At 41.6% G+C, this 26,118-nt stretch overlaps 1 protein-coding gene across 3 annotated transcripts in view; it reads right to left on the reverse strand.

The window, feature by feature from the left end:
• The window catches only part of SCMH1 (Scm polycomb group protein homolog 1), a 62,357-nt gene that overhangs the window by 24,590 nt on the left and 11,649 nt on the right, over nucleotides 1-26,118 (reverse strand). For 2 of the 3 annotated variants that reach the window (XM_073616220.1, XM_073616221.1), the window contains exons 3-9: nucleotides 25,528-25,587; nucleotides 15,820-15,890; nucleotides 9,563-9,797; nucleotides 8,072-8,160; nucleotides 5,135-5,378; nucleotides 3,322-3,545; nucleotides 1,077-1,203 (exon numbers count right to left, since the gene is read on the reverse strand). In XM_073616220.1, coding sequence (XP_073472321.1) covers nucleotides 1,077-1,203; nucleotides 3,322-3,545; nucleotides 5,135-5,378; nucleotides 8,072-8,160; nucleotides 9,563-9,797; nucleotides 15,820-15,890; nucleotides 25,528-25,587 — 1,050 coding nt within the window. The remainder of the gene's footprint in view (nucleotides 1-1,076; nucleotides 1,204-3,321; nucleotides 3,546-5,134; nucleotides 5,379-8,071; nucleotides 8,161-9,562; nucleotides 9,798-15,819; nucleotides 15,891-25,527; nucleotides 25,588-26,118) is intronic. The other variant, XM_073616222.1, reaches the window with a different exon arrangement.

Raw genomic sequence — 26,118 nt, forward strand, 5'->3', positions numbered from 1 at the left:
AGTGTATCCATGGTGACGAGAAGATGGAGGCTGCTACTGCTTGACATCCCTCCAAAAAATCTAGTTGTCTGGCTGTTTCAGGCATCAGCATGCACAGGCACTGCATGTAAGTCAGGAAACCTGAAGTAAGAGCTCCCAATTTGCACATACAGTATCCCACAAAAGTGAGTACACCCCTCACATTTTTGTAAATATTTTATTATATATTTTCATGTGACAACACTGAAGAAATGACACTTTGCTACAATGTAAAGTAGTGAGTGTACAGCTTGTATAACAATGTACATTTGCTGTTCCATCAAAATAACTCAAGACACAGCCATTCATGTCTAAACCGCTGGCAACAAAAGTGAGTCCACCCCAAGTGAAAATGTCCAAATTGGGCCCAATTAGCCATTTTCCCTCCCATGTGTCATGTGACTCATTAGTGTTTCAAGGTCTCAGGTGTGAATGGGGAGCGGGTGTGTTAAATTTGGTGTTATCACTCTCTCATACTGGTCACTGGAAGTTCAACATGGCACCTTATGGCAAAGAACTCTCTGAGGATCTGAAAAAAAGAATTGTTGCTCTACATAAAGATGACCTAGGCTATAAGATTGCCAAGACCCTGTAACTGAGCTGCAGCACAGTGGCCAAGACCATACAGCGGTCTGTATGGAAGCAAGGGAACTAATAGCTAGACAAGTGAAGATTGATGTCAGCTCCCATATTTCCTTATTATAGAATTGCTTAAAGTGATAAAGGTTGCACAGTTAACTCTATACCAATGCATCTCACTGCGCTGGCTTTAGTAAGACTCAGAATGGATGTTGCAGGTCAGTGCTAAATTTCTGGCTGGTAACTACTAGAAACTTTTGGGTTGATGGCAGGAAGCAGCACTATAAACATATGCCACCACTGCTTCTCATCTGCAGCGTCACTGGAAAAAGTAAATAGTAGCAGAGGGAAATGGGCTATCAGTAACATCTGTTATTTTGCCCTGAAGATACAGGTTTTTTTAACACTTTTGTGTTAAAATGTTAGAAGTACATGAAATACTTTTCATCTCCGGTAAAGATGAATAATTCTCCATTTACCTGTAGGTGCTTGCATGGCAGCACATGGAATGGTGGCAGCATCCTGTGGTACAGTGCTGGTGTCTGGTTCTGGTGTACTATTTGTCGGAGAAGTAGGAACCTGGTTCAGCAAAACACGAGGCTTCCTCTAAGAAACAATATGTATATGTTAAATTATCAATAAGAACTATTTTACTATTGTTATCTGATCATCTCAAATACAATATCCATTTTTTTCTTCTAGAAACATTAAGGGCCATTTCACATTAGAGTGATCCGCTGTGGTGCGTTAACAAGAGCTATGGTATGCCCTAACATGCTGTATGTTAAGGAGCCCACTCATTATGAATGGCCTGCAACTCACTAGGACAGATGAAAAAAAAATGCAAGACCCTTTTGTTTTGTTTTTTCTAACAATGCAGTGCATCACAATGCATGGTATATGTGCTTGGGTGCACTGCAGTGCATTGGGCTCTGCTGTACAAACTGTTGAGGTGCCATTCACAATGAATGGCACTGCATTTACAGCAGGTGTGCTGCCATCAGTAGTAGTATCACCAGTATCAGCAGCAGCCGGTCATAATTATAGAAGGAATCTCCAAGCTGAAACTATACTACTGTGTGCTTTTGTTAGCAGCTTGTAATGGAGGATCAATAAGCCAGTACAGCTTGGTACACTTGCAGCACTCACAGATGGAGGATTTCCCACTGGCACTACACACCACAGAGCTGGGAGCCAGATGCTGTACTTTTCCACATGACATGTGGGTGCAATGGTTTATCTTTTTTGTAATAAAGGTTTAACTATGCTATGGAGTGCGCTTCCTGTTTGTTTTTATCATTTTGTTTTTTATAAATACTTTTCATGGAAGTTTTATAAAATAGCCCATGTGTTTTTGTGCGCATTGCTACAGTGCATAAGTGTAAATAGGCTTTAAGACTCAAACAGCTAACTGGGTGAATTACTGGAAATGGGATTGTTTCTCAGATATATGCATAAACCTATGCTTTCTATTAATGGAAAAAAGCTTCTAAGCTTCCCAGGCAGTATAAAGATTTTTGCTTGCTATTGTATGACAAAGAGGACTCCACTAACAACAGATCTCTGAGTCGAATTCAAGTAAATGTAAGGGTATTATGTGCACTTCCTCCATGCCCAGGGTGAAGATCTTAAGCACGCATTGAGCCATTGCACACTGATTTTCAGTCTCCATACTGTTAAGTAAGGATGAGCTCAGGCGTGTTCGCAAACAGCACGTGTAGAGCCCGCCAGGAAGTCGGCACTGTGGAGCGCTAATCACAAGCAGTAAGACATTGTCCCGATGCGCAGCTGCAGAGATCGGGAAATGTCTCACAGCTTGTGATTAGCGCTTCCCAGTGCCGACTTCCTGGTGGGCTCTGCACGTGCTGTTTGCGAACACACCTGAGCTCATCCTTACTGTTGAGTAGAGATGGGCTTGGGCGTGTTCAAAATCCCACATGCCCGATCCCACCAGGAAGCCGACACTGCACAGCGCTAATTACATGCAGTGAGACATTTCCCGATCTGTGCAGCTGCGGACCGGGAAATGTCCCACTGCCTGTGATTAACGGTGTGCAGTGTCGGCTTCCTGGGGGGATCAAGCATGTGGGACTTCCAACACGCCCGAGCCCATCTCTACTGTTAAGCCTAGTACATACTAGTAGTTTTCTTTCGTTCAACCTAGCAGGGCTGAACAAAAAAAAAAAACTTACAGCTCAGGAGGGGCCGCTGTACTAACTGTCTGAAGTTAGTACAGCAATCTCCCCTGCTGTTCTATTATGTTCTGACACTCGTCCCCCTGCCAGGAACTCTCCGGTCAGCAGATCTTTTTCAGTCATGTTGCTTCGACAGAAGCCGGCTGAACGTCCGGAATCTGTCGGACCGAATGCAGTACACATGGGCCAAATATCAGCCAGTTTCTACTGAACTGGCCAATGCCACCCAACATTCGGCCCGTGTGTACTAGACTTTAGGAAATTTTCAACTCTCACGTCTAGATACATGATTATATGTAAAAGTAAATGGCAAAACGGGAAGAACAAAACAGAAATGTGCCAGAAGAGCACTTTGCAGTGGAATATTTGTGAATTAAAAGCACAGAGGTAAGTGTAGATGCATTAAAGTCACCTCAACTCAATTCACAGATCAGTCATTAGTGAAAATCTGTTCTTCATATAAATGTTCAATCTCTGTACTTTTCATAGGTTACAGCTATACACTTTAAGCATACAGAAAAATATATACCTTGCTTCCTGGTTTGGGACCCCTCTTCTTAGGAAAACGGAAAGGTTCGTTAAGGTTGGGTGGTTGCCCTGTCAACTGATGGGCGAGAACCTTTGGCACCTGCCCCTTCTTCCTTCCTGGCTTTCGACGTCTTCGACCAGGCACCCCTGAAACTAAGCTTCTGGGACCTCTCAAAATACCGGAGGCCAAACCCGCAGCTGGAGCCGGGCTTTTTGGAATAGCCACTAAGTAGAAGGAGAGACACAAAAATCCTTTGATATGCTTCTGGGTATAAAAAAAATATGAAGAAAGGTTGAATAAAAATGTATTAACAAGTAGACCCAGGAAGAGCAGAAAAAGAGAAGAAAATAATAATAATAATAAAAAAAAATGATTATAAGAAAGCAGATCTAAACAAGGAGTACTGAACACTGCAGAAATGTAAAATATACTGACACCACTTGGTTTGTGTTAGCACAAACAATAACCCAATAAAGTGGCACTCAAAGACGCTTGCTCTTATTTGGTAACTTGCATTGTAATGTCCTAGTCATGTATGTGGTTGATGCTGTCCTAGATATTTATACTGATATTTTATATATTATGGACATTTCTCACAATTAGCTCTAGGCATTTCATATTACAGAAAATGTCAATTTATAACATATATCTCCTTTTGTATAGCAAAGTTAGGCAGATGCTATGCTTTTTTATGCCCTCCCTGCGAGATTTACTGGGATCTTAAAGGGTCATCAGTAATCCTGATGGTTCAAATTTCCTTCTTCCTCTTTTCGGACACAGGATTCTGCTTACCTAAATACATCAAAGGCGGCATCTCCTGCATTTCTAAAGATGCTCATGTTCCCTAGGCTAGGTCAGCACTCTGCAGGGAAGAGAAATGAGCAAGTACATCCAAAGGGTGGCCGATGATTTCTTCTTTCATTTAACGCATAACAGCCTCTTTTAGGGCCAGATTTTACTAATGTTCCACCTTAGAGCTTGTTAACACAAGTGGGTTAATCTGCATTGATCAACATAGGCTCAACACAAGGGCACATAGAAAATAATCATGCTCTATGTGATCTGTTCACATCATACATGTGTATTGGTGTGCACTACATAAAAATGTAGCGCAACTGCATATTTACGCAGTGCAACAAATGCAATGTACTGCATTTTATTGTACTGCAGCGTGTCATGACATGCTGCAATGCATACACTCCAATAAAGTGGGGGTTTTTTTAACGCGTTTTTGTAATTTTTAAATAAAGTTTTAAAGAGTAAAGAGTGTGATGCATTGTAACAACGCACTGCACTACCCCTACAGAACACACACTACATTATATGAGCATACCATGTGTGGGCTGATATGAACGATTCTTTAGGCTACATGGATGTACGATTATATACAGCCAAAATAATATATAAAAAAAAAAAAAAATGTACGTCTCTTACTAAAAAAATTACTTTTCAAAACACGTCCCTTTTCGATTTACAGATTTTCAAAAAAATGGAGCAGGCTACAGACTCTAAATTATGGCCATCCCAGGCCTATGCCATGCTGTCACGAATCCAAATATGTGTAAATATGGCCTCAGAAATGTGTACTGTGCTATTATGTCCTATATCACTAAATAATAGCTTTCTAGCCTATAAGCTCCTCCAGTGCTCCTCTTGTACTATTGTTTTTTTAAATATATTCACATTCATTAAAAAAAAAAAAAAAAAAAACAAACTTTGTCTAGCAAAGTATTTATATACAACTATACATACACTAAAGCATATAATTATCAGCTAAGCCTGGCCACTTATCTACTCATTGAAGATTCCATACCTTTAGTTCCTGGAGGCTGCAAGTTGTCCCCAGTCAAGGAACACCATCCTACAGGAAAGATGTCCCGAGAGTCGTATCGACACCAGTAATCGAATGCTCCTCTCCAGCCATCGAAGGTCACAAGAATTTCGCTGCCCCTTACCTCCCCAATGGTAGCTGGGCAAATAAAATGTGGATTTTTCCTGTCCACTGCCTCCAGTTTCATCCCTACCTCAAAATGGTTCTGGGCTGGTGCAGGAGGCTCCTGTAAAACCAAACATTCAGATAAATGGTTTAAAACAAAAATTATCAAAGTTCCATTTCTCACCATGTAAATAGCAAGAAAAATGAATTGAAGGACAGAGAAAGTTTTAACTGCGGGCTAATTTGCCTTCTATGGGAGGATTGGATACTGACAAACTAAAAGAAAAGACTGTAGGACAACCCAGGATATACCCTCTCCTACTACCAGCATGTTTCAGTTTTGTAGCCAAACAGTACCAGGAGCATGAATATATACAAAGAAGGACAGAACCTGTGTCCCTCCATAGACTTCAAGAAAACGGTTTTATAGGGAGTACAAAAATAATATTTTGTTTTTCGCTCATTGAGGGACACAGGAAGTCCTAAACCTTCAGAAAATGCAGCAACCAATCGCTAATGGGACCAAAATAATAATTTGAACAGAAGACTACCTGCAGCTCAAAGAGCTACATAAAAGACAATATGTCCAAAGCTGTCATCAGAGGAGGTAGAAATGTCCACCTGGTAGAACTAATGGAAAGTGTGAACACAAGGAAACAGAGATCTGATGCTGAAAAGCCCAAGAGGCCCTTACTGCCTTAGTAAAGCGAGCCCTAAAGGGTTAATTCATATTTACAAAAAAGCTGGGGTGTCTGTAGTTAAAAACAAACTGCAGTTTTGACCAAAAATGAATAATACCTGTGCTATAGGTGTACCTCATTAAGCCTGACCGGAATACATCTAGGATGTTGCTAAGGACTGCTGGTAAGAGAAGCCTAGTGTTACTGCACACCTTCAACATCACAGGAGTGAGTTCTTTCTCTGATTCAAACCTCCTCACATGTCCTGGTCACGAAGGGGGTAAACCCTTCTGGAGATCAAGTGGTTAACAAAGAAGTCAGTCAGGCAACTTAACACTCAGAGGCTACATGTGGTCCTTTTGTGTGATCATTACTGGGCCTAAAAGAATCCTCTGGTAGTGGAAACACTGATTGTCAAGGTCTAATAGCAGTGATCTCTAATATCCTCATGTAACCTCCAGTTCCTCACTATTTTCTGGACCATTTCTCTAGTTTCCATCAATACTTGTCAGATGTTCACATTCACTGACCATCATTGCCTCTAGTATGTCCGTACTCCATAGTTGACTCTGTATAGCCTGGTGGAATGAACTGCTGCATCTAACCCTGGAGTTCCTGGGGGGTGGGCGGTGAGCGCAATGGATGCTGGATGTCCTTGTTGGTTGCCTGCACGGTACTGTCTCCATAGCAAAGAACTTCTGCCCCCTCTTGGCATTTCCCCTGGCCGGCAGTGACGAGTCCTGATGGCAGCTGTCATTTTCGGGTGCACTGGCCATGCTCTGTCCATCGATCCAACGTCCATTGGGCTTACCACCCTCCCCCAGGAGCTCCAGGGTTAGAGGGAGCCGTTCATTCAACCAGGTAAAGCAGAGTTAACTACAGAACCTGTGAGTCACAGTGCCTCACTGGCTCGCTATTATCTCCCTGCATGGGCTTGTGATTGATGTACCTAATGTCATCAGTCTGTTCAGTTTTCCAATAAATGATTGCGCTTTTATCTTCTACTCTGCCTCTACCTACTTACTAGAACAGCGCTCCCTCTGCTGAATTTTGTGTGACAGAAATAGCATGTAGATCTTTGCAGTGCGATTTGCACCAATTTTTTTGTATTGACGCAAATCACACTACAAAGTATTGGTACTCAGTATCGGCGAGTACTTGACCGAAAGCATCGATACTCGTACTCACTGATAAAAAAACGGTATCGGTGCAACCCTAGTCAAAGCTGTACAGCTTGTTTTTTTTTAGGACAGATGTCCCTTATCAAGGTGCTTCCTTGATGCTGTATGGTGGGACAGAGAGAGCAGAGTGTATGTGTGACACTCCATCCAGCAGAATGACATCAATGCTCTTTCCCATAGGGTAAAAGACAGAAGGAAATGAAGAAATATTGACGCACAGCAACCAACAAAAAATGAGGGAGTCCTACCTGAATAGCCTACTCATTATGTGAGATTTCAGAGAAAAGGCAAGCACAGAGGCAATACCAGCAGCTCTAGACCTGAAAATTGCTCCACAGCTAATTTAACCAAAACTTGTGCCGGAGGGTAATTTCCAATCACAACAAAACAGGATCTGGATGTGGTATGGTCCAAGAGCCGGGTTGAGGAGGAAGACTGTGAAAAATAGCTGCAAGTGGTGGGGAAACACCAGCAGCTGTGCAGAGAAGAATCCTGACCTAAGGAGCAAAAAGACTGCAAGGAACCAATAGAGCTGAAAAAAGTTGTCCATCTTCTTAGGACACTAGTAAAAAACAAAAACCATGCTGGTAGTTGGGGGGTTGGCCTACATTTTTTGTGTGCCAGTGTCCAATCCTCCTGTAAGACAGCAATATAACAAAGTTTAACATTTTCTTGTGTACCCCAATGGATTACAAAAATGCTTTAAGGTTAATTTCACACCAGATGCACTGGAATGTGTTGATCAACATATGTCAACAAAATGCATTACATACATTTTCAAGAGAGGTCAAATATTAAATGAATGACAAAAGCAGCAGTGAAAAAATATAGTTTCTCCATTTCTGTCATGTTGACTCCCCCAAAAAAGCCAGATCATTCTTATATCCAAAAGTAGCATAGAAATGGAGTAGTAGAACTTGTAGAAAAAGTCAACAACTGCATTTTATCTGTACCTTGTGAAATATTTTAGCAGGTGCCATTTCAGCCCCATTTAAAGTCTTCAGGAGGAACATTGGCCACGAGGAGGCATTAAGCCTAAAACCTTCAAAGGAAAAAAATAAGACCATGTCACAGATAACCTATGATATCACTTATTTTATTTGTTTATAAAACACCACATATTCCAGCACTTTAATGAGGACATTGAATACATTTTTAACTGTAGCTGCCTCAAACTGCACTTAGCCCTTAAAGAAAACTGAGTGGTGACAACAGACTGCGCATGCGTGGATAGGGAACAAAGCCTTATGCTCATTTGTGAGTTTCTGGGGCTATGCATCCAATGCTTAGTACATCCTATCATCTGCCAGAATGAGGAGGGGGTAATAGAATATGCAGCTTAAAATGTAACCACTCTTTTACAAAACAGAGCACTGTATATTCAATTGTACTGAATACTCAGTAATGAATAGGAATGTTTTTGGCAAAAGTCATTAAAGGTTAACTAACCCTTTAAAACTGAACTCCAAGTAGGTTTAGGCCTGGTTCACACTTGTGCGATATGAGAACCCTGCGAATCCAGTGCGGGATCCCGCATCGCACCTGAATCGCACAGTGGTTCACACTGAGACCTGCAAACCGCTGCGGGTGTCAATGTAAAGTTAACGACACCCCCAGATCGGTTTGCAAATCACAGTGTAAACTGTAAAATGGTGCAGGAATCGGATCGCATGGGTGTTAACACCCATGCGTTCCGATTCCAGTGTGGACTAAAAAAAGTGTCTTGCACCATTTTGGTGCGAATGCAATGTGATTTCAGCCATACAGTTTGTATGGCTGAAATCGCATCGCACAGACATCGCATGTGATGTGCACAGCAATGCGGTGTGAATCACATGCAATGTCTGGCATTGTACTAGTGTGAACCAGGGCTCAAAAACACAACTGAATCAAGTTATGTATTCATTACAAAAATAAATAAATGTTTTATTACATAAAACTAGCATAAATACTTGACTCTGACTTCATACCAGCCTCCTTCAATCCCCTGTACAGCAGCAATCACTGGGAGGAAGGGGACAGTAGGTCTCTTCTGCTTTGCATAATGCTATCAGTCTAACTCTGGAAATATGCTTACAGAAGGGGAGAGCACAGAGATGACCTGTGTTGCTGCTTTTTCATTATCCAAGCACAGATTTAAGCAGATTTTTGAGCAGTTTTATCGCCTCACTGCGGTGTAGTCTGCAGAGGGCCTTGCTTTTCAGTCCGGCATAGGTGGCGGGATAAAAACAGCATAGAATTGTAAATCCTATGGCAGGTAAAATTGTTCACATATATGTCTTTCCACTGTGTATTTAGCTGTGTTTGGCTTACAGTTTTTTTTTTTTTTTTTTTGCAGTGTTTACTGTAACCTTCGCTGTTCATCAGAGTAACACAAGTTACATTCTTGCTAGCTGTAGTATGAACAGATGTTTTTTTGTTTTATGAAAGTATAAAATACATACCTAACGGTGGCTGTAACATGCCCCCACTCTTTTCACAAGTGCCAATGGGCTGAATCTCTGATGAATCCACCAGTCTCCAGAAATCATTTTTGTTATCACTTCCATCAAGGCGCAGTCTCAGCCGAGCTCCCGTGAGGCCCACCACAGAGGCAATGCAAGTGGAGGTTGTGTTCCTAGGGTCCTGAGCCTCCAGCTTCATTCCAATCTTGTAATCATTGGAGGGCGGAGAACCAGACTGGTAAAAGGTGAGAAAAATATGTTTGGTCAATATAAGCCAACGCGTTAGTGGAACTTCAACCAAAAGGGGAAGTTCCACGCTTCCTCCTCCTCTCCTCTTCCATATTCTTATTGTATTTGGGGGGGGGGGGGGGCAGGTACCTAGTTTTTAAGCAATCCAAAGGAAATTTCTCCTCCCGCCTCCCTGCCCCCAAGCTTCTGGGACCCGTGACAGGTCCCAGAAGGCTGCGGGACCAGTCACATAGCACATCTCGCGGATGTGCAGTGGGCAGCCGGCTTTGAGGCCACAAGGAGTCACAGACAGCTGCCCACAGTTAAAATGCCGATGTCAGGGACTGAAGACCAGTGAAGGAAGCGGCTTGAGTGAGGACAACGATGAATCCTTGGGCAGGCAAGTGTCTATTTAATTTTTGTACATCTGACTGAAGCTCCAACCACTTGCCGCCTGCCCACAGTAGTTTTACTGTGAGCAGGTGGAAGCCACAGGCCAGGCGGACCTACCTGTACATCACCCGGCACATGCATATATGCTGCCGGGACCTCTATATCCACTGGTAACAGAAGATTGCAGCAGCCAGGTTATCATTCATAACAGCTGTGCTTAGTATTGTGATTCTGTGATTAGCCCACAACTATCACGATACCTGGGCCAATCACAGCACCCTGTACCATGTGATAGCTTTAGGTTAATCACAGCATCACAATAGAAATCACAGCTGTTATGAATGAAACCCATTCATGAAAGTTCAAAACAAAGTGTAAAAAAAAAAAAATCTCTGATCACCTCCCTAGACTAGTAGAGTGTATGGTGACACTGAGCTACTCTGATGACAGGATGTAAAGAAAATAAAAAAAGAGAAGGTTAAAAACATAATGTCACCAGTCAGTATCCCTGATGTCCGCCACACCAGTCATATGACGACGCTGTACTGCACTGGTTATAGTATGTAAAAAAAAAACATTTTATTGAGGCCCGATTCATACCTATGCATTTTTTTTGGTGCTTTTTGCAGAAACGCAGTACAGTCCTTTTAACATGGTTTCCTATGGGACACGTTCACATCTATGCTTTTTTTCAGCCGCTGATGGCAAGGGTCAGTGACTTTTTAACACGCAAAACTGGGCTTTTTGTGCTTTTTTGGTTCCATAGACTTCAATGGAGAAGCTGCAGAAAAGCATGTAGTGCGTTTTTACTGCAATTTGCGTTTTTATTATGCTTTTTGTGACCAATTTGATTAAAAAACGCAAATCGTGGCAAAATCCCAGTCAAAACGACAAAATCACGTCAAAAATGCACTACGCGCTTTTCTGCAGCTTCTCCGTTGAAGTCTATGGAACCAAAAAAAGCACCGCTTTGCATGTAAAAAAAGTCACTGACCCTATCTAAAAAAGCATAGATGTGAACGTGTCCCATAGGAAACCATGTTAAATGGAATGTAGTAAGTTTCTGCAAAGAGCATCAGATATTGCATTGGTGTGAACCAGGCCTTAAGTTCATTTTCAAAAAAACTGTGCCAAAAACTTCAAAAACCTTGCAATGCCTCTTACTAAATACCTCTGTTTGTCTACTTTCCAAAAAGGGGTCAGTTAGGGGGTATTTATACTGTTCTGGCATTTTAAGAAATGAGATAGGCCATCAGTGCATCAGAATTTATCAATTTTAAAATATATATACTAAAGTTTGTAGACGCTATATCTTTCACACAAACCAATATGCACTTATTGGGATTTTCTTTTACCAAAGACATGTAGCAGAATACATTTTGGCCTACATTTAAGAAGATCTCATTGGGTAGCTTTTATAACAGAAAGTAGAAAATAGAATTTTATGTTTTTTTACATTTTGGTATTTTTAGATTTACATAGCAAAAAATAAAAAAAACACAGTGGTTATCAAATACCATCAAAAGAAAGCTCTATTTGTGTGAAAATATTATATAAACTTAATTTGTGTACAGTGTTGCATGACAGAGCTATTGCCAGTTAAAGCAGCACAGTGCTAAATAGCAAATAATGTCCTGGTCACGAAGGGGGTAAAACCTTCTGGAGATCAAGTGGTTAACAAAGAAGCCAGTCAAGCAACTTAACACTCAGAGGCTACATGTGGTCCTTTTGTACTTGTGTTCATTACTGGGCCTAAGAGAATCCTCTGGTAGTGGAAACACTGATTGTCAAGGTCTAATAGCAGTGATCTCTAATATCCTCATGTAATCTCCAGTTCCTCACTATTTTCTGAAGCATTTCTCTAGTTTCTACCAATACTTGTCAGATGTTCACATTCACTGACCATCATTGCCTCTAGTATGTCCGCAGTCTCTGACAGTCCTTTCTAGCATTACAGCCGTGGCCAAAAGTTTTGAGAATGACACAAATATTAATATTCACAAAGTCTTCTTTTTCTTTTATTCTTTTTGCCAGATGTTACTATGGTATACTGAAGTAAAATTACAAGCATTTCATAAGTGTCAAATACTTTTTTTGACAATTACATGAAGTTTATGCAGAGTCAATATTTGCAGTGTTGACCGCAAACTGCATAAGCAATGCAATGTGGGGTTTTATTTGTTCACCCGCCTCTTGAGGATTGACTACAAGTTCTCAATGGGATTAAGGTCTGGGGAGTTTCCTGGCCATGGACCCAAAATTGCGATGTTTTGTTCCCCAAATCACATAGTTATCAGTTATGCCTTATGACAAGGTACTCCATCATGCTGGAAAAGGCATTGTGTCGTCAAACTGTTCTTGGATGGTTGGGAGAAGTTGCTTTCAGGTGATGTTTTTGTACCATTCTTTATTCATGGCTGTGTTCTTAGGCAAAATTGTGAGCGAGCTCACTCCCTTGGCTGAGAAGCAACCCCATACATGAACGGTCTCAGAATGCTTTACTGTTTGCATGACACAAGACTGATGGTAGCGCTCACCTTTTCTTCTCCGGCCAAGGTTTTTTCCGGATGCCCCAAACAAGCGGAAAGGGGATTCATCAGAGAAAATGACCTTACCCCAGTCCTCAGCAGTCCAATCCCTGTACCTTTTGCAGAATAGCAGTCTGTCCCTAATGATTTTCCTAGAGAGAAGTGGCTTCTTTGCTGCCCTTCTTGACACCAGGCCATCCTCCTAAAGTCTTCGCCTCGCTCACATCTGCATGCTGTTATTCCTGAGCAAGCTCTGCACTGATGGTGCCCCGATCCCGCAGCTGAATCAACTGTAGGAGACGGCCCTGGAGCTTGCTGGACTTTCCTTGGTGCCCTGAAGTCTTCTTTACAAATGCAGTGGAAATCTCTATGGGATTAAATTCATTTTCATGGCTAATGCCGCGTACACACGAGCGGACATTACGGCGGACTTTGCCCGGCGGACTGGATTTCGTCGGACAATTCGATGTGTGTGGGCTCCAGCGGACTTTGTTTTCTCAAAAGTTGGACGGACTTAGATTTGAAACTTGTTTAAAATTTATCCGTTGAAATCGAGTCCGGTCGAAAAGTCCGCCGTCTGTATGCTAGTTCGACGGACAAAAAGCCATGCTAGGGCAGCTATTGGCTACTGGCTATGAACTTCCTTGTTTTAGTCCGGTCGTACGTCATCACGTACGAATTCGACGGACTTTGGTGGATTGTGTGTAGGCAAGTCCGTTCATTCAGAAAGTCCGTCGGAAAGTACATCGAAAAGTCCGCCGGGCAAAGTCCGCCGTAATGTCCGCTCGTGTGTACGCGGCAAAAGAGGGGCTTTGCGTCATTCTCAAAACTTTTGGCCAAGGCTGTACTTATAGTGAACATTATGTGCAGCCGCACATATCAAGAGCCACAGTTTAGGTCCCCTATATAACTGACAGAGCTTAGTCTCTCACTAGCCTGTTAGGAAAATATCAAGACAGCCATTGCTGACTTTTCCTGAAAATGCTACTTGCCTGGCCATTATGCTAATCCAATGGCTCTGAGTCACTAATCTTGAGTAAGTATGCAGATTAAGAGGACTAGTTCTGGGAGTCTAAAAGATCTTTGAAACCAGTAATCTTGAAAGCCAGGAATGCCCCCCCCCATATTTCTATCACTGCAGATTACCTGTAAAACATGCATTGCTGGTAATAATTGAGCACATGAGTCATGACGCAGTGCTTTAATATACAGTATCTCACAAACGTGAGTACACACCTCACATTTTGTAAATATTTTATTATATCTTTTCATGTGACAACACTGAAGAAATTACACTTTGCTACAATGTAAAGTAGTGAGTGTACAGCTTGTAAATTTGCTGTCCCCTCAAAATAACTCAACACACAGCCATTAATGTCTAAACCGCTACAACAAAAGTGAGTACACCCCTAAGTGAAAATGTCCAAATTGGGCCCAATTATCCATTTTCCCTCCCTGATGTCATGTGCCTCATTAGTGTTACAAGGTCTCAGGTGTGAATGGGGAGCAGGTGTGTTAAATTTGGTGTTATCGCTCTCACTGTCTGATACTGGGCACTAGAAGTTCAACATGGCACCTCATGGCAAAGAACTCTCTGAGGATCTGAAAAAAAGAATTGTTGCTCTACGTAAAGATGGCCTAGGCTATAAGAAGATTGTCAAGACCCTGAAACTGAGCTGCAGCATGGTGGCTATGACCATACAGCGGTTTAACAGAACAGGTTCCACTCAGAACAGGCCTCGTCATGGTCGACCAAAGAAGTTGAGTGCACGTGCTCAGCGTCATATCCAGAGGTTGTCTTTGGGAAATAGACGTATGAGTGCTGCCAGCATTGCTGCAGAGGTTGAAGGGGTGGAGGGTCAGACTGTCAGTGTTCAGACCATACGCCACACACTGAATCAAATTGGTCTGCATGGCTATCATCCCAGAAGGAAGCCTCTTCTAAAGATGATGCACAAGAAAGCCCACAAAACAGTTTGCTGAAGACAAGCAGACTAAGGACATGGATTACTGGAACCATGTCCTGTGGTCAGATGAGACCAAGATTAACTTATTTGGTTCAGATGGTGTCAAGTGTGTGTGGCGGCAACCAGGTGAGGAGTACAAAGACAAGTGTGTCTTGCCTACAGTCAAGCATGGTGGTGGGAGTGTCATGGTCTGGGGCTTAATGAGTGCTGCCGACACTGGGGAGCTACAGTTCATTGAGAGAACCATGAATGCCAACATGTACTGTGACATACTGAAGCAGAGCATGATCCCCTCCCTTCGGAGACTGGGCCGCAGGGCAGTATTCCAACATGATAACGACCCCAAACACACCTCCAAGTTGACCACTGCCTTGCTAAAGAAGCTGAGGGTAAAGGTGGTGGGCTGGCCAAGAATGTCTCCAGACCTAAACCCTATTGAGGATCTGTAGGGCATCCTCAAATGGAAGGTGGAGGAGCGCAAGGTCTTTAATATCCACCAGCTCCGTGATGTCGTCATGGAGGAGTGGAAGAGGACTCCAGGGGTAACCTGTGAAGCTCTGGCGAACTCCATGCCCAAGAGGGTTAAGGCAGTGCTGGAAAATAATGGTGGCCACACAAAATATTGACACTTTGGGTCCAATTTGGACATTTTCTGTACTCACTTTTGTTGCCAGCGGTTTAGACATTAATGGCTGTGTGTTGAGTTATTTTGAGGGGGCAGCAAATTTACACTGTTATACAAGCTGTACACTCACTACTTTACATTGTAGCAAAGTGTCATTTCTTCAGTGTTGTCACATAAAAAGATAGAATAAAATAGTTACAAAAATGTGAGGGGTGTACTCAATTTTGTGAGATACTGTATGTTTGCACTGTACTTTAGCAGTAATGGCTTTTAAAATCACATTTTAGATCTGCTCTTTATTTTTTCTGAAATGAAAAACAATAGCTAAACATTTCAGATGAATGTGATGACATTTGATTTATATTTTGAATGTGAGGAATGCTGCTGGTAACTGGGTAGTTTAAAGTAAACTTCAGATCCCTTATTTTTTCATAATCTTAAAAAATCCATTTGCAGGGTATTTTTCTACCATGCCCCTAAAGCCTTCCAAGCAACTTCACTTTTCAAACATCTCACCTGTTTGAAGCAGTGTGTTGGGGCCGGCTGAGATCCCGTCTCCTTCAGGTATTTCTCCCAGCTGAAGTGCCCTAAAAAGAAACATTTTATAGTAAATGTTACAGTAATGCCATGGCAGAAGATCAAAGCACTTTATTCTCCTTACCTCTCCACTCAGAATAAGACATTTTCTTGTATACCAGTGCATTTCATGTGTACTTTACAAGCAGATCTAATCAGGCTAGGAAGTTATAGAATGTGCACATGGAGGCCTTTTCTGTGTCACTTATAATGTGAAGTGATCAGCAAAGGACCAGTAATACTTATACTGCTGCCCCATCATTGCGGGGTGTAAAGTGGGAAAATGCAGTGTGTTCTTTTCACTGACACTTCTGTGGTCTCCATAAAGCAAATAGTAAGGGGGACATGACACCTGTTCTTACGTAGAGGGCAGTGCAGGTGTACACGAGCCCTAAAAATAATATGTGGTAGATTGCTTTTCAGAGGGCTTTTGACAGGCAGCTGCGAGGCGATATGTCGCCTCCTCACAGACTGTTCTAAACCTGTAAAGTATGCACCACAACCATTGCACATTGCTGCAGGCAGATTTTGGCGCAGCCCTATTCACTTGAACGAATGTGACTGGGGTTTTTTTTTTTTTTTGACACAACCACCTCCAACCACTGTATTAGATTGGGGGGGGGGGGTGTCTTAAAACCATGGCTCAATGGCCTGTTTTCCTTGCTGCCCCCCCCAAACGCATATGTAAAGGAGGCCATACAGAGCTGCTGTTAATATACAGGTACTGCTATGCTATGTCTTTGACCTCTGTCTTTCCTATATATTTGTAAACATATGACAGAAAAGATGTGGCCCGATGACGATATAGAGATCTGCAAGTATCTTTATGCAACTATATCTTTTTCCCTGCAGGACCAACTTTTCCATTCTTCACACATACTGAAAGGCATATTGTGAGTTAAAAATCAAATAAAAACTCATAAAACTACACTATATTGCCAAAAGTATTGGGACGCCTGCCTTTACATGCACATGACCTTTAATGGCATCCCAGTCTTAGTCCGTAGGGTTCAATATTGAGTTGGCTCATCCTTTGCAGCTATAACAACTTCAACTCTTCTGGGAAGGTTGTCCACAAGGTTTAGGAGTGTGTCTATGAGAATGTTTGATCATTCTTCCAGAAGTGCATTTGTGAGGTCAGGCACTGATGTTGGATGAGAAGACCTGGCTCACAGTCTTCACTCTAATTCATCCTAAAAAGTGTTCTATCGGGTTTATGGTCCAAATCATTTGGTGGAAAGGGAATTATGGTGTGGAGTTTTTCAGGGGTTGGGCTCGGCCCCTTAGTTCCAGTGTAGGGAACTCTTAAGGTGACAGCATACCAAGACATTTTGGACAATTTCATGCTCCCAACTTTGTTATAACAGTTTGGGGATGGCCCCTTCCTGTTTCAATATGACTGCACACCAGTGCACAAACAAGGTCCATAGAGACATGGATGAGTGAGTTTAGGGTGGAGGAAAGTAACTGGTCTGCACAGAGTCCTGACCTCAACCCGATAGAACAACTTTGGGATTAATTAGAGCGGAGACTGCGAGCCAGGCCTTCTCATCCAACATCAGTGCCTGACCTCACAAACGAACTTCTGGAAGAATGGTCAAACATTCCCATAGACACACTCCGAAACCTTGTGGACAGCCTTCCCAGAAGATTTGAAGCTGTAAAAGCTGCAAAGGGTGGGCCAACTCAATATTGAACCCTATGGAATAAGACTGGGATGCCATTAAAGTTCATGTGAAGGCAGGCGTCCCAATACTTTTGACAACAAAGTGTATATAGAGAGACCTATAGAATAAAAAGATGGTAGGCAAAATTGTTTGGCCAGGTTCACATCTATCCGGGTCGGCTTTTGTCCATTTTTTTTTTTTCTATTGCATTGACATGCATTTTTAATAAACGTTTTGGATTTGGCCAACGAGGATTGAATTCTTACACCTTATTGTGGACAAATTATTAGATTGTAAACTCTTATGTGTAGTGCACTCCTAACCCTCTGGAAATGTATTATAACTGCATAGTCTCCCTTTATATTGTAAAGCACTGCACAGACTGTTGGTATTATATAAATCCTGTACGATAATAATGAGTAAAAACACACTATGCATTACCATAAATGTCTATGGCCCTCACAATGCATGAAAATGCACAGGAAACTGACAGGCCACTTTTTTGAAAAGGCGGGGCAAAAATGTGAACAGCTTTATTGGGTAACATCTTCCTATGACACAATCCTTGGTCTTGCACACTGACGTGGACCGCAAAACACTGAGGTGTGAACAGGACCTTTGAGGTACACAGTAGCTGTGCAAATTTTCATGAAATCAACATTTTCATTCAAAATACCCTACAAAGAATTTTACTGAACACAAACACAATATCATCAACAAATTTTCTTTTAAAAAAAGATTGTGTCGTATTGATACATTATATATCAAGTCCCAAAAACGTACTGACACATTAAACAAACAAGTTACAGGTTAGTCAATTTGGAGTTAACCATATTTGATGGCCTTAAACCAGGGGTCTCAAACTGGCGGCCCTCCAGTTGTTGCAATGCCCATGAGGCATTGCAAGGCTGACAGTTACAAGCATGACTCCCACAGGCAGAAGCATGAAGGGCCTTGTAGTTTCGCAACAGCTGGAGGGCCGTTAGTTTAGGACCCCTGCTTTAAATGTATTCCTCTACTTTTCGCATAAGTGGGATACCAAATATGTGTACGTAAGTGCATGCATGTGCGGGGGGGTATGTGCAGGGGGGATTTCAGATTCAAACAAAGCAGGGGAGAGGAGAAAACATCATCCATGTTTGAGGCCTAAAATACCCTACTAGTCTGTAGTCCTAGTAGACATACTACTGTTAACAAACAACCACAAGTAAAAAAAAAATCTACTATTAATGGACTACTATGGTGTACTTTCAAAACCTTTGAAATAACCAAGTGACATACCAAAAATTGCTAAAACAATAAAAATAAAAAGAAAGTTAAGAAACATTTGCATTTGTTATCTATTGGTGTTTTAATGCCATTATCTAGGGATGTACAGTTTATTTCCTTTTTCTACCTATCTAGGCATGTTCACATCCATTCAGTGAGGATTTTGTATTGTATTTTGTAATGTGTATTTAATATAATTAGGTATGCTTTATATTACATTATTCTTCTCACTCTTGGGTCCAGTCTTGTTTTACATTTTGAAGATTTTAGTCTGTGGTATACAGTCATTTAGGGAGCATTTTGTAGAATTTTATGGATAGGGGGGAGGAGACGGGGGGGGGGTTGCTTTAAATAGGAACTTGGTACACCTATATAGTTTTTATACCGTATTGTGAAATAAATGCACAGTGAGGGTGCATGGCTATTGTCTGGCGTGTTTCATTTTTTTACCTTATTTTGGTATATTACCTAAAGTGGTTGTAAACACTTACATATACCCAGTGAAGTGACTGGCCTCAGGTGATCCACAGAGATGAAACGAATCCTCCTACATAAGTTGTGCCTGTTTATTTGTAGTCTTCTCTTCTCTACATCCGTTCAAAGATCAGAATTTATAAGTAGAAATAATGGGGAGGAGAGCTGAAGTTACACACTGCAGAGATAAGTGAGGAGAGCTCTGAGAGCTGATTGGAGGGAAGGGACACACCCCTCCCCTTCGCACAGCACACAGGAACAGAGCTGAGGCTGTCAATCTGCTGAAGGTCCCTCCGGTCACCTTTTTTCTCTTGGTGGCAGAAAAATTTGTCAGAAGTGACTCATGCTGATAGCAGAAGAATGAAGAAGCAAACAGATATGACAGTGCTCTTAACCAAAACAAGTACACACTATAGAAGGATATGTTTTATTTATATGTAATGTCTGAGGTTTACAATCACTTTACCAGCCATTTAAAATATTTTGAATGTTGCTCATTGTAGTCCATTATTAGTAGTTTTTTGCTTATGGTTGTGAGATTAGAGAATAGAAGTTGACTGATCTACTCAAGCTCTCCATCCAAAGTGCCCCTCCAGAGGTCCCATGCTCACAGAGAAGAAATGGAAGTAGGGAGGGGGGAGTGTCCTAGAGCAGTAGTCGCAAACCTTTCAGGCCTCACTGACCACTAAGCCCACAATTTTGAATCCCGCAGACCACTAACATGAATTTTACATGCCTTTACATGCAATTCCCTGGCCCTCTGCCCACCCTCCACCTGGATCACACTGCTGCCTTATACACAGACTGCTCCAGCTCTCTGCAACCCTCTGCCACCCCCTCCCCGCCTGCACTCTGCATTACACTGCTGCCTCACAGACTCATTATTGGATCTCACCTCCTTATCCAGCCATGTGCTTGAGCTCTGTGCTCCCTCCCACAGTCTGATCAGCGCTACCACTAGAAGTTCCCTCTTTTTACACCTCCCGCTCTCTGCACTACTCCCGGCGCCTCCCTTTGAGTTCACAGAAGCCGGAACTGGAGGAGGCATTGGGTATCAATGCGCGCTGACAGTATTGCCTGTTAGCACGCATTGAGAACAACACTGGAAACAACATTGAGCTGTATACATCTGTCACAATGTTGATTTGCGACAGAGCCCCTGGGGACCACCAAAGGTCCAGGGACCACTGGTTGGTAACTGCTGTCCTAGAGGATGGGGCCACTACTTTCTAGCACAGGATTTCACAACCAGGGTTCCTCTAAAGCAGTGGTTCTCAGATTTTAAGTATTACCTTGGGGTGATGCAGACTAGAATAATGCAATCACTGAGCAGAAAATTATATCACTTGTGATGTATTTCAGTTATCTTGCAAACCTGGCCTGTTAGTTGGTCCTGAGGACAGGAGTTGAGAACCACCGCTCTAAAGATTGCTAGGGATTCCTTTTGTCTCTCAGGTAAGTTTCCACTGACGTCATTGATCTTTTTGGCTATCTGAAAGAGGGGAATTCTTCCCAATGACCACAAGTGTAAGGAGCATTCTTCACAGTGACCATCTCACTAATGTATAATTAGTTGTAGATATAGTCATTTTAGCAGGGGTCCCTTAAGACCGGAAAGCTATTTTAAGGGTTCCTCTGTGTTAAAAAGGTTGAGAAAGGTTGTTTTAGCATGTGGAAGTGACAGGGTGGATTTACAGTCACCTAAATCCCTTCTACGATAAAGAAAAAAGCTAAAGTGTTCACATACATTTTTGTGGTTTATGGTCCGTCAGAATTTTGACCCTTGCCAAGGGCCGAAAAATTGAACGCCCTAAAGGTGTCTACGGAGCTAAATGCAACAATTTCAAAAATCACAGTAGGTTTAGTTCACAAATAAAAACAACAGGATAACCTTCTTATTTAAACATTATTTTTAGCCAAGTCAAATGAGGATTGAAAACTACATTCACATGGCTGAATCGAAAGATTCTTATGCTTTGCAAATTGAGCCGATTGTGTCAACATGACAAAAACACTGTGGCAAATAGAATCCAATTTATTAGCAGTAAATCATAATCACAGTAATTGAAGAATGAGGCAATGTATATTCCAACAGGACTACATTACAAACTGTAGAGGTCATATCCTTGAGTCACTACTCAGTGAGTCATAGATCCAGAAATAATATGCATCAGTGTACTGTTGAGACAGCTTACCTGCATACCTATTCCAGGTCACTACATAGTATAGCAAGGATAAGGATGCTACTCCCCAAGCTTACTATTTAAAAACACATGAGCAATACTAGCACCATTGTTTTATCCTGACATGCTTCTTTTTGGGAAATCACTAGAAATCTAGAATCTGTTTGGTTCTCTCTGGATCCAGTTCATTCCCTCCTGGGGTTGCCCATGCCGAATACAGCCAAACTAGCCACCAAATTAATAAACCATATCCTGACTGCAGCTAGATGCTTGATAGCCCTAAAGTGGAAACAGCAGCTACCACCTTCCCATACAGATCTCAATAAACGTATTCACAATATGGAGTATCTGACAGGTCCACTTAATAATATCCCCAAATTCAACAAAACTTGGTTTCCATGGTGGCTTTTGGACATGACCTCATCCTGTATAGCTGCACTGTGAATATCTAATTGAACTACTTGGAGGTGTTGGGAATTGTCTGACGGGTTGAACTATCTTCTACTTTTTCTTTACTTTTCATTTTTTCCTCAGTTATTCTTCTCTTTGTCCTTGATATAGTTGTATAACTTTTGTTACAGAAGTCATTTATAAAACAGACTTTATGGATGTTCTAGCACTGGATGTTCTGTTTTTGATGACCCTTTACAACTGCCTTCAGGGGATATCATTGTTAACCCTATAGGATTTACGTATTTGTGTTATTCTGCAGCTAACTCTGATTGTATTATCTCCAATATACTGACCTCTAGACCTATACTATATGAGTCTTATTGTTGATATACCTGTGATATCCTAATCCATTGCTGGGATACTCTCTTGTCTAGTATCAATATCTGTGGAACCCTATTTACATAGTCTTTTTTTTTCCTTGACAATCTACAATAAACATAAAATGAAAAAAAAAAGAAGTGCTGTTTTCCTTTAAAATTGCACCTGTCAAGGGACTCATGTAGGCCACCATTGCTGACCCAGAACAACTATAGAGATCAGGAGATATACCACTTGTTATTGCCAGTTGGGCTACTGGTATATACCCTGCCTTTTTCACAGTGGCCTTCTTCTTACCACCATAAGGTTCTTGTTGACATCCACTCTGTCAGTATACCATCAGGTAGACTTAAAGGGTAAGTTCACCTTTACAGAAAAATCTGTAAGCTGAACTTACACTGGACCCCCTCCTCATTCCCCCGGTTCCGCTGACCTGGTGTCCGGCGATCACCCATACTGACACACTGGACAGCCGCTTTACCGGTCCGAGAGTTAGAGATCCCCTCGGCTTAATCTCCTAAACGTATCTTGTAAAGGTACGTATAGGAGGCATTCTAATTGGTCGGTTTTGACCAATCAGAACCCCTGTAGCCTGTCCCGTCAGCGGGCAAGAAGAGGAGAGAAAGCTGCTGGGATTTTAAATCCCTGGACCGGTAAAGCAGCTATATGATGTCTACTAGCGGGTAATTGCTGGACTCTAGGTCAGCGGGACCGGGTGCCATGGGGAGGGGGTGCAGTGTAAGTTAACCTTACAGATTTTCTGTAAAGGTGAACTTACACTTTAAACTGGGTACACACAGATAAAAAATTCAGCCGGTTCAGCAGAGACCAACCGAATTGCGATCGGTGTTTAGCCCTTCCAGTTCGACAGAAGGCAATCACTGGATCGATTTCTGTTTAATGGGACTGCTGGCAAACCTTGTTCAGTCAGCCAATCACCCAACCAATGTTAAGATAGTCCCTTCTTCTAACTGCATATCTATTCGCCTTCTTTGTGAATGTAATTTACCTATTGTATCGGGAATAATTCTGGATTTACACTGACTGTACACTTTAACTGTCTGTTCTTAAACTTGGAAAAGAATAAAACATTTTTAAAAAAAAAATGATTACAAGGAGGGTGTAATTAGCAACTTTGCCCTTTAAAACTATAGAAAGTGTGGTGCCCAGATTTGGGCTTTAAATAAATACAGTATATTTTTAGTCATCGCATAGGATAGATTTATACAGGGATAACAACTAAGGATGAGCTCCGGCATGTTCGCACACTCCACGTGCCGAGCCCGCCAAGAAGTCGGCATGGCGCTGCGCTAATCACAGGCAGTGAGACATTCCTGATCTCTGCAGCCGCACATTGGGAAAATGTCTCACTGCCTGTGATTAGCGCAGCGCCGTGCTGACTTCCTGGTGGGCTTGGCACGTGGAGTGTGCAAACAAGCCGGAGCTCATCCTTAATAACAACTAAGGCTTAATGTACACGGGACGTTTTTACAACCTCTCCTGAACGATTTAACTTGACAGATAGTAACCCCCATTTAAAACGTCCGTTTTGCCGCATTTGCGTTTAGAAGCGTTTGAAAAAAAAGAAAAAAAAAAACGTTTTTTTCTTTTCAAAATAGACAAAAATGAAAAAATTCTGTAAACAAAACGTGGCTAAAACGCGAGTTACCAAAATGCCTCTAAACTCAGTGTCTGAACTCATTATTTTGCTTTCCAAAAAAGGCCTCTAAACTCAACTACCTAAAAGCTACATTAAAGGAACCTGTGTACATGTGCACATAAGATAACATTGGATGAGTTCAGGGGCAGCCGAAAAAAGCAGCCAACTGCCTCTGAACGTCTGTTTACCAGCAGAAGTGTACATGAGGCTTTATGTGTCTTTTATATTGTTACAAGTTTTTTTTTTTTGCCATTTTCCCAAATTTAGAGATTTGTAGACTAGCCATTAATTGAGGGCAGACTAGCTACTATAATTATGTCAAAACACTAGGAGCACTGGGCTATTCCCTTACAGCATTCATTGCTACTATAATTATTGTGCCCAACTGTTAAAAGTGTCACTAAACCCAAAATATTACAAAAACTATAAGTGCTGTTTTACATGCTGTTCATACTTACCCACTATGGCATTCCTTTTCTGTATTCTTCAAAAAAACAGATCGATCTTGCTGTTCTCCACCTTCTGTTCATGTCCTCAATTCAGCTAAGGATTTTGCAGAGCAGTGTGGACAGCTCTGCACATGCTCAGTTTTCAGTGAGCTTCTATGCTGAGTATTTCTTTCCTATCAAATCTGAGCAGCCCATGTGACTATAGAATCACACATGTAGGAGTATACACAGTGGTAAATGACAACCCACTTCCTCCCTCCTCCTCCATGCCCACTAACCAGCTAAACACAATGGGGGGCGGAATATTACATGTAGACTGATGGAGGCTTCACCTCCCTCTTATTCTAAGACATAGGTTGGAGGGGCGTGACACAACCCACGGCTGGCGGAAATTCACCCACACCATGTTATTTCCACAAAACAAAGATTTGATTTCAAATATATACATGTATGACAATTTAAAACAGTTTATTGATATTCTTTATTTTTACTCTATAGTCCAAAAACTGTTTGTTTTTTTAACTTGTGACCAGCAGCAGATGACTAGAAGCTCTTCCTGCTTATATTTAGATTTCTTTTTTTATTAAAATAATTACAGTGCCATCATCCACATACAGAAATAGAGGGGAGAATGTAAACTAAAACAGTGTGTGTTCAGTATCACTTTAGGTCAACATATCAGCTACACTGGGAGTGCACTGCTTTCCATGATTCAACAGACTCTGTGCATGGTTAGAAGAAGCGGTAAAGCTCAACCATTGTGTAGCACTGCAAAGGAGGAAGCAGAACCTATGTACATAATTAACTTACCTGCACCACATACATATAGAAATAAAAAACTTACACAGAAACAATGTTTTGTAAAAACAAAAACACCCTGATTACTTGTATCAAGCTCTTTTACATGTGTATCTTAAAAAAAAAAAAAAAGACTATACGTTGCACTTAAAATATATTAATTTCTTTCCACTATTTATCTAGGAACTGAGAGATTTCTGCTGAGAACGATGAGTTTGTACCAAGAAAGAATGCTAGAACCATATGATGACCTAGCAGGAATTTTAAGCTAGAGGTTTTGGCTATACAGGGGTTTTAAAAGCTGGGGGGTTTGGCTGTTTTGGATATGGATATATTTTAATGTATGCCAATATGAATACAGACAGGATTAGCTATACCTTGATGAGTATGCGTATCAGCAGGTCTGACATGTCTCCTCCCATCTTTCCAGTCTGCTGCTAAAAAATGATATACACTGATGAGATACATACACAGTATGTTATTTGTAGTTTTATATATGTGAGCAGTTTGAATGTTGTCTAAAGCTGACATTCAGAGATATAACTTTTACATGACTGAGATAAAATAAAGGTCTGTTAATACTACTCACATGCACAGTTCAAGCCAAACTTTATGAAAAAAACTGTGAATCCTTGAAAAATAAACAATGAATAACCTGCAGGGCCATGCTACCTATAACAGGGAATGTACTGGCTAGAGCAATGGGCAATGTAATTGTGTAAGCACAAACTGGCTTGTCACTGGAGGCCCTTAAAATCATGCAATGAAGAGTGTATATGCATGTCAGCCATTAGTCTGTATGAGTGCAGTTGGAGTGACTGGCTCAGTATCACGGAATTAGAAATAGTGGGGAAATGGCAATGGATTGATTAGTGATACACACAATAAACACCAAAGCATAGCTATTATTCACTTAAAGGTACCAGATAAGCAGCACAGTGAAATAATCTACCTACTATCCTACCCAG

The sequence above is a fragment of the Aquarana catesbeiana genome, linkage group LG02 (genome assembly GCF_042186555.1).
Source record: "Aquarana catesbeiana isolate 2022-GZ linkage group LG02, ASM4218655v1, whole genome shotgun sequence".
Lineage (NCBI taxonomy): Eukaryota > Metazoa > Chordata > Amphibia > Anura > Ranidae > Aquarana > Aquarana catesbeiana.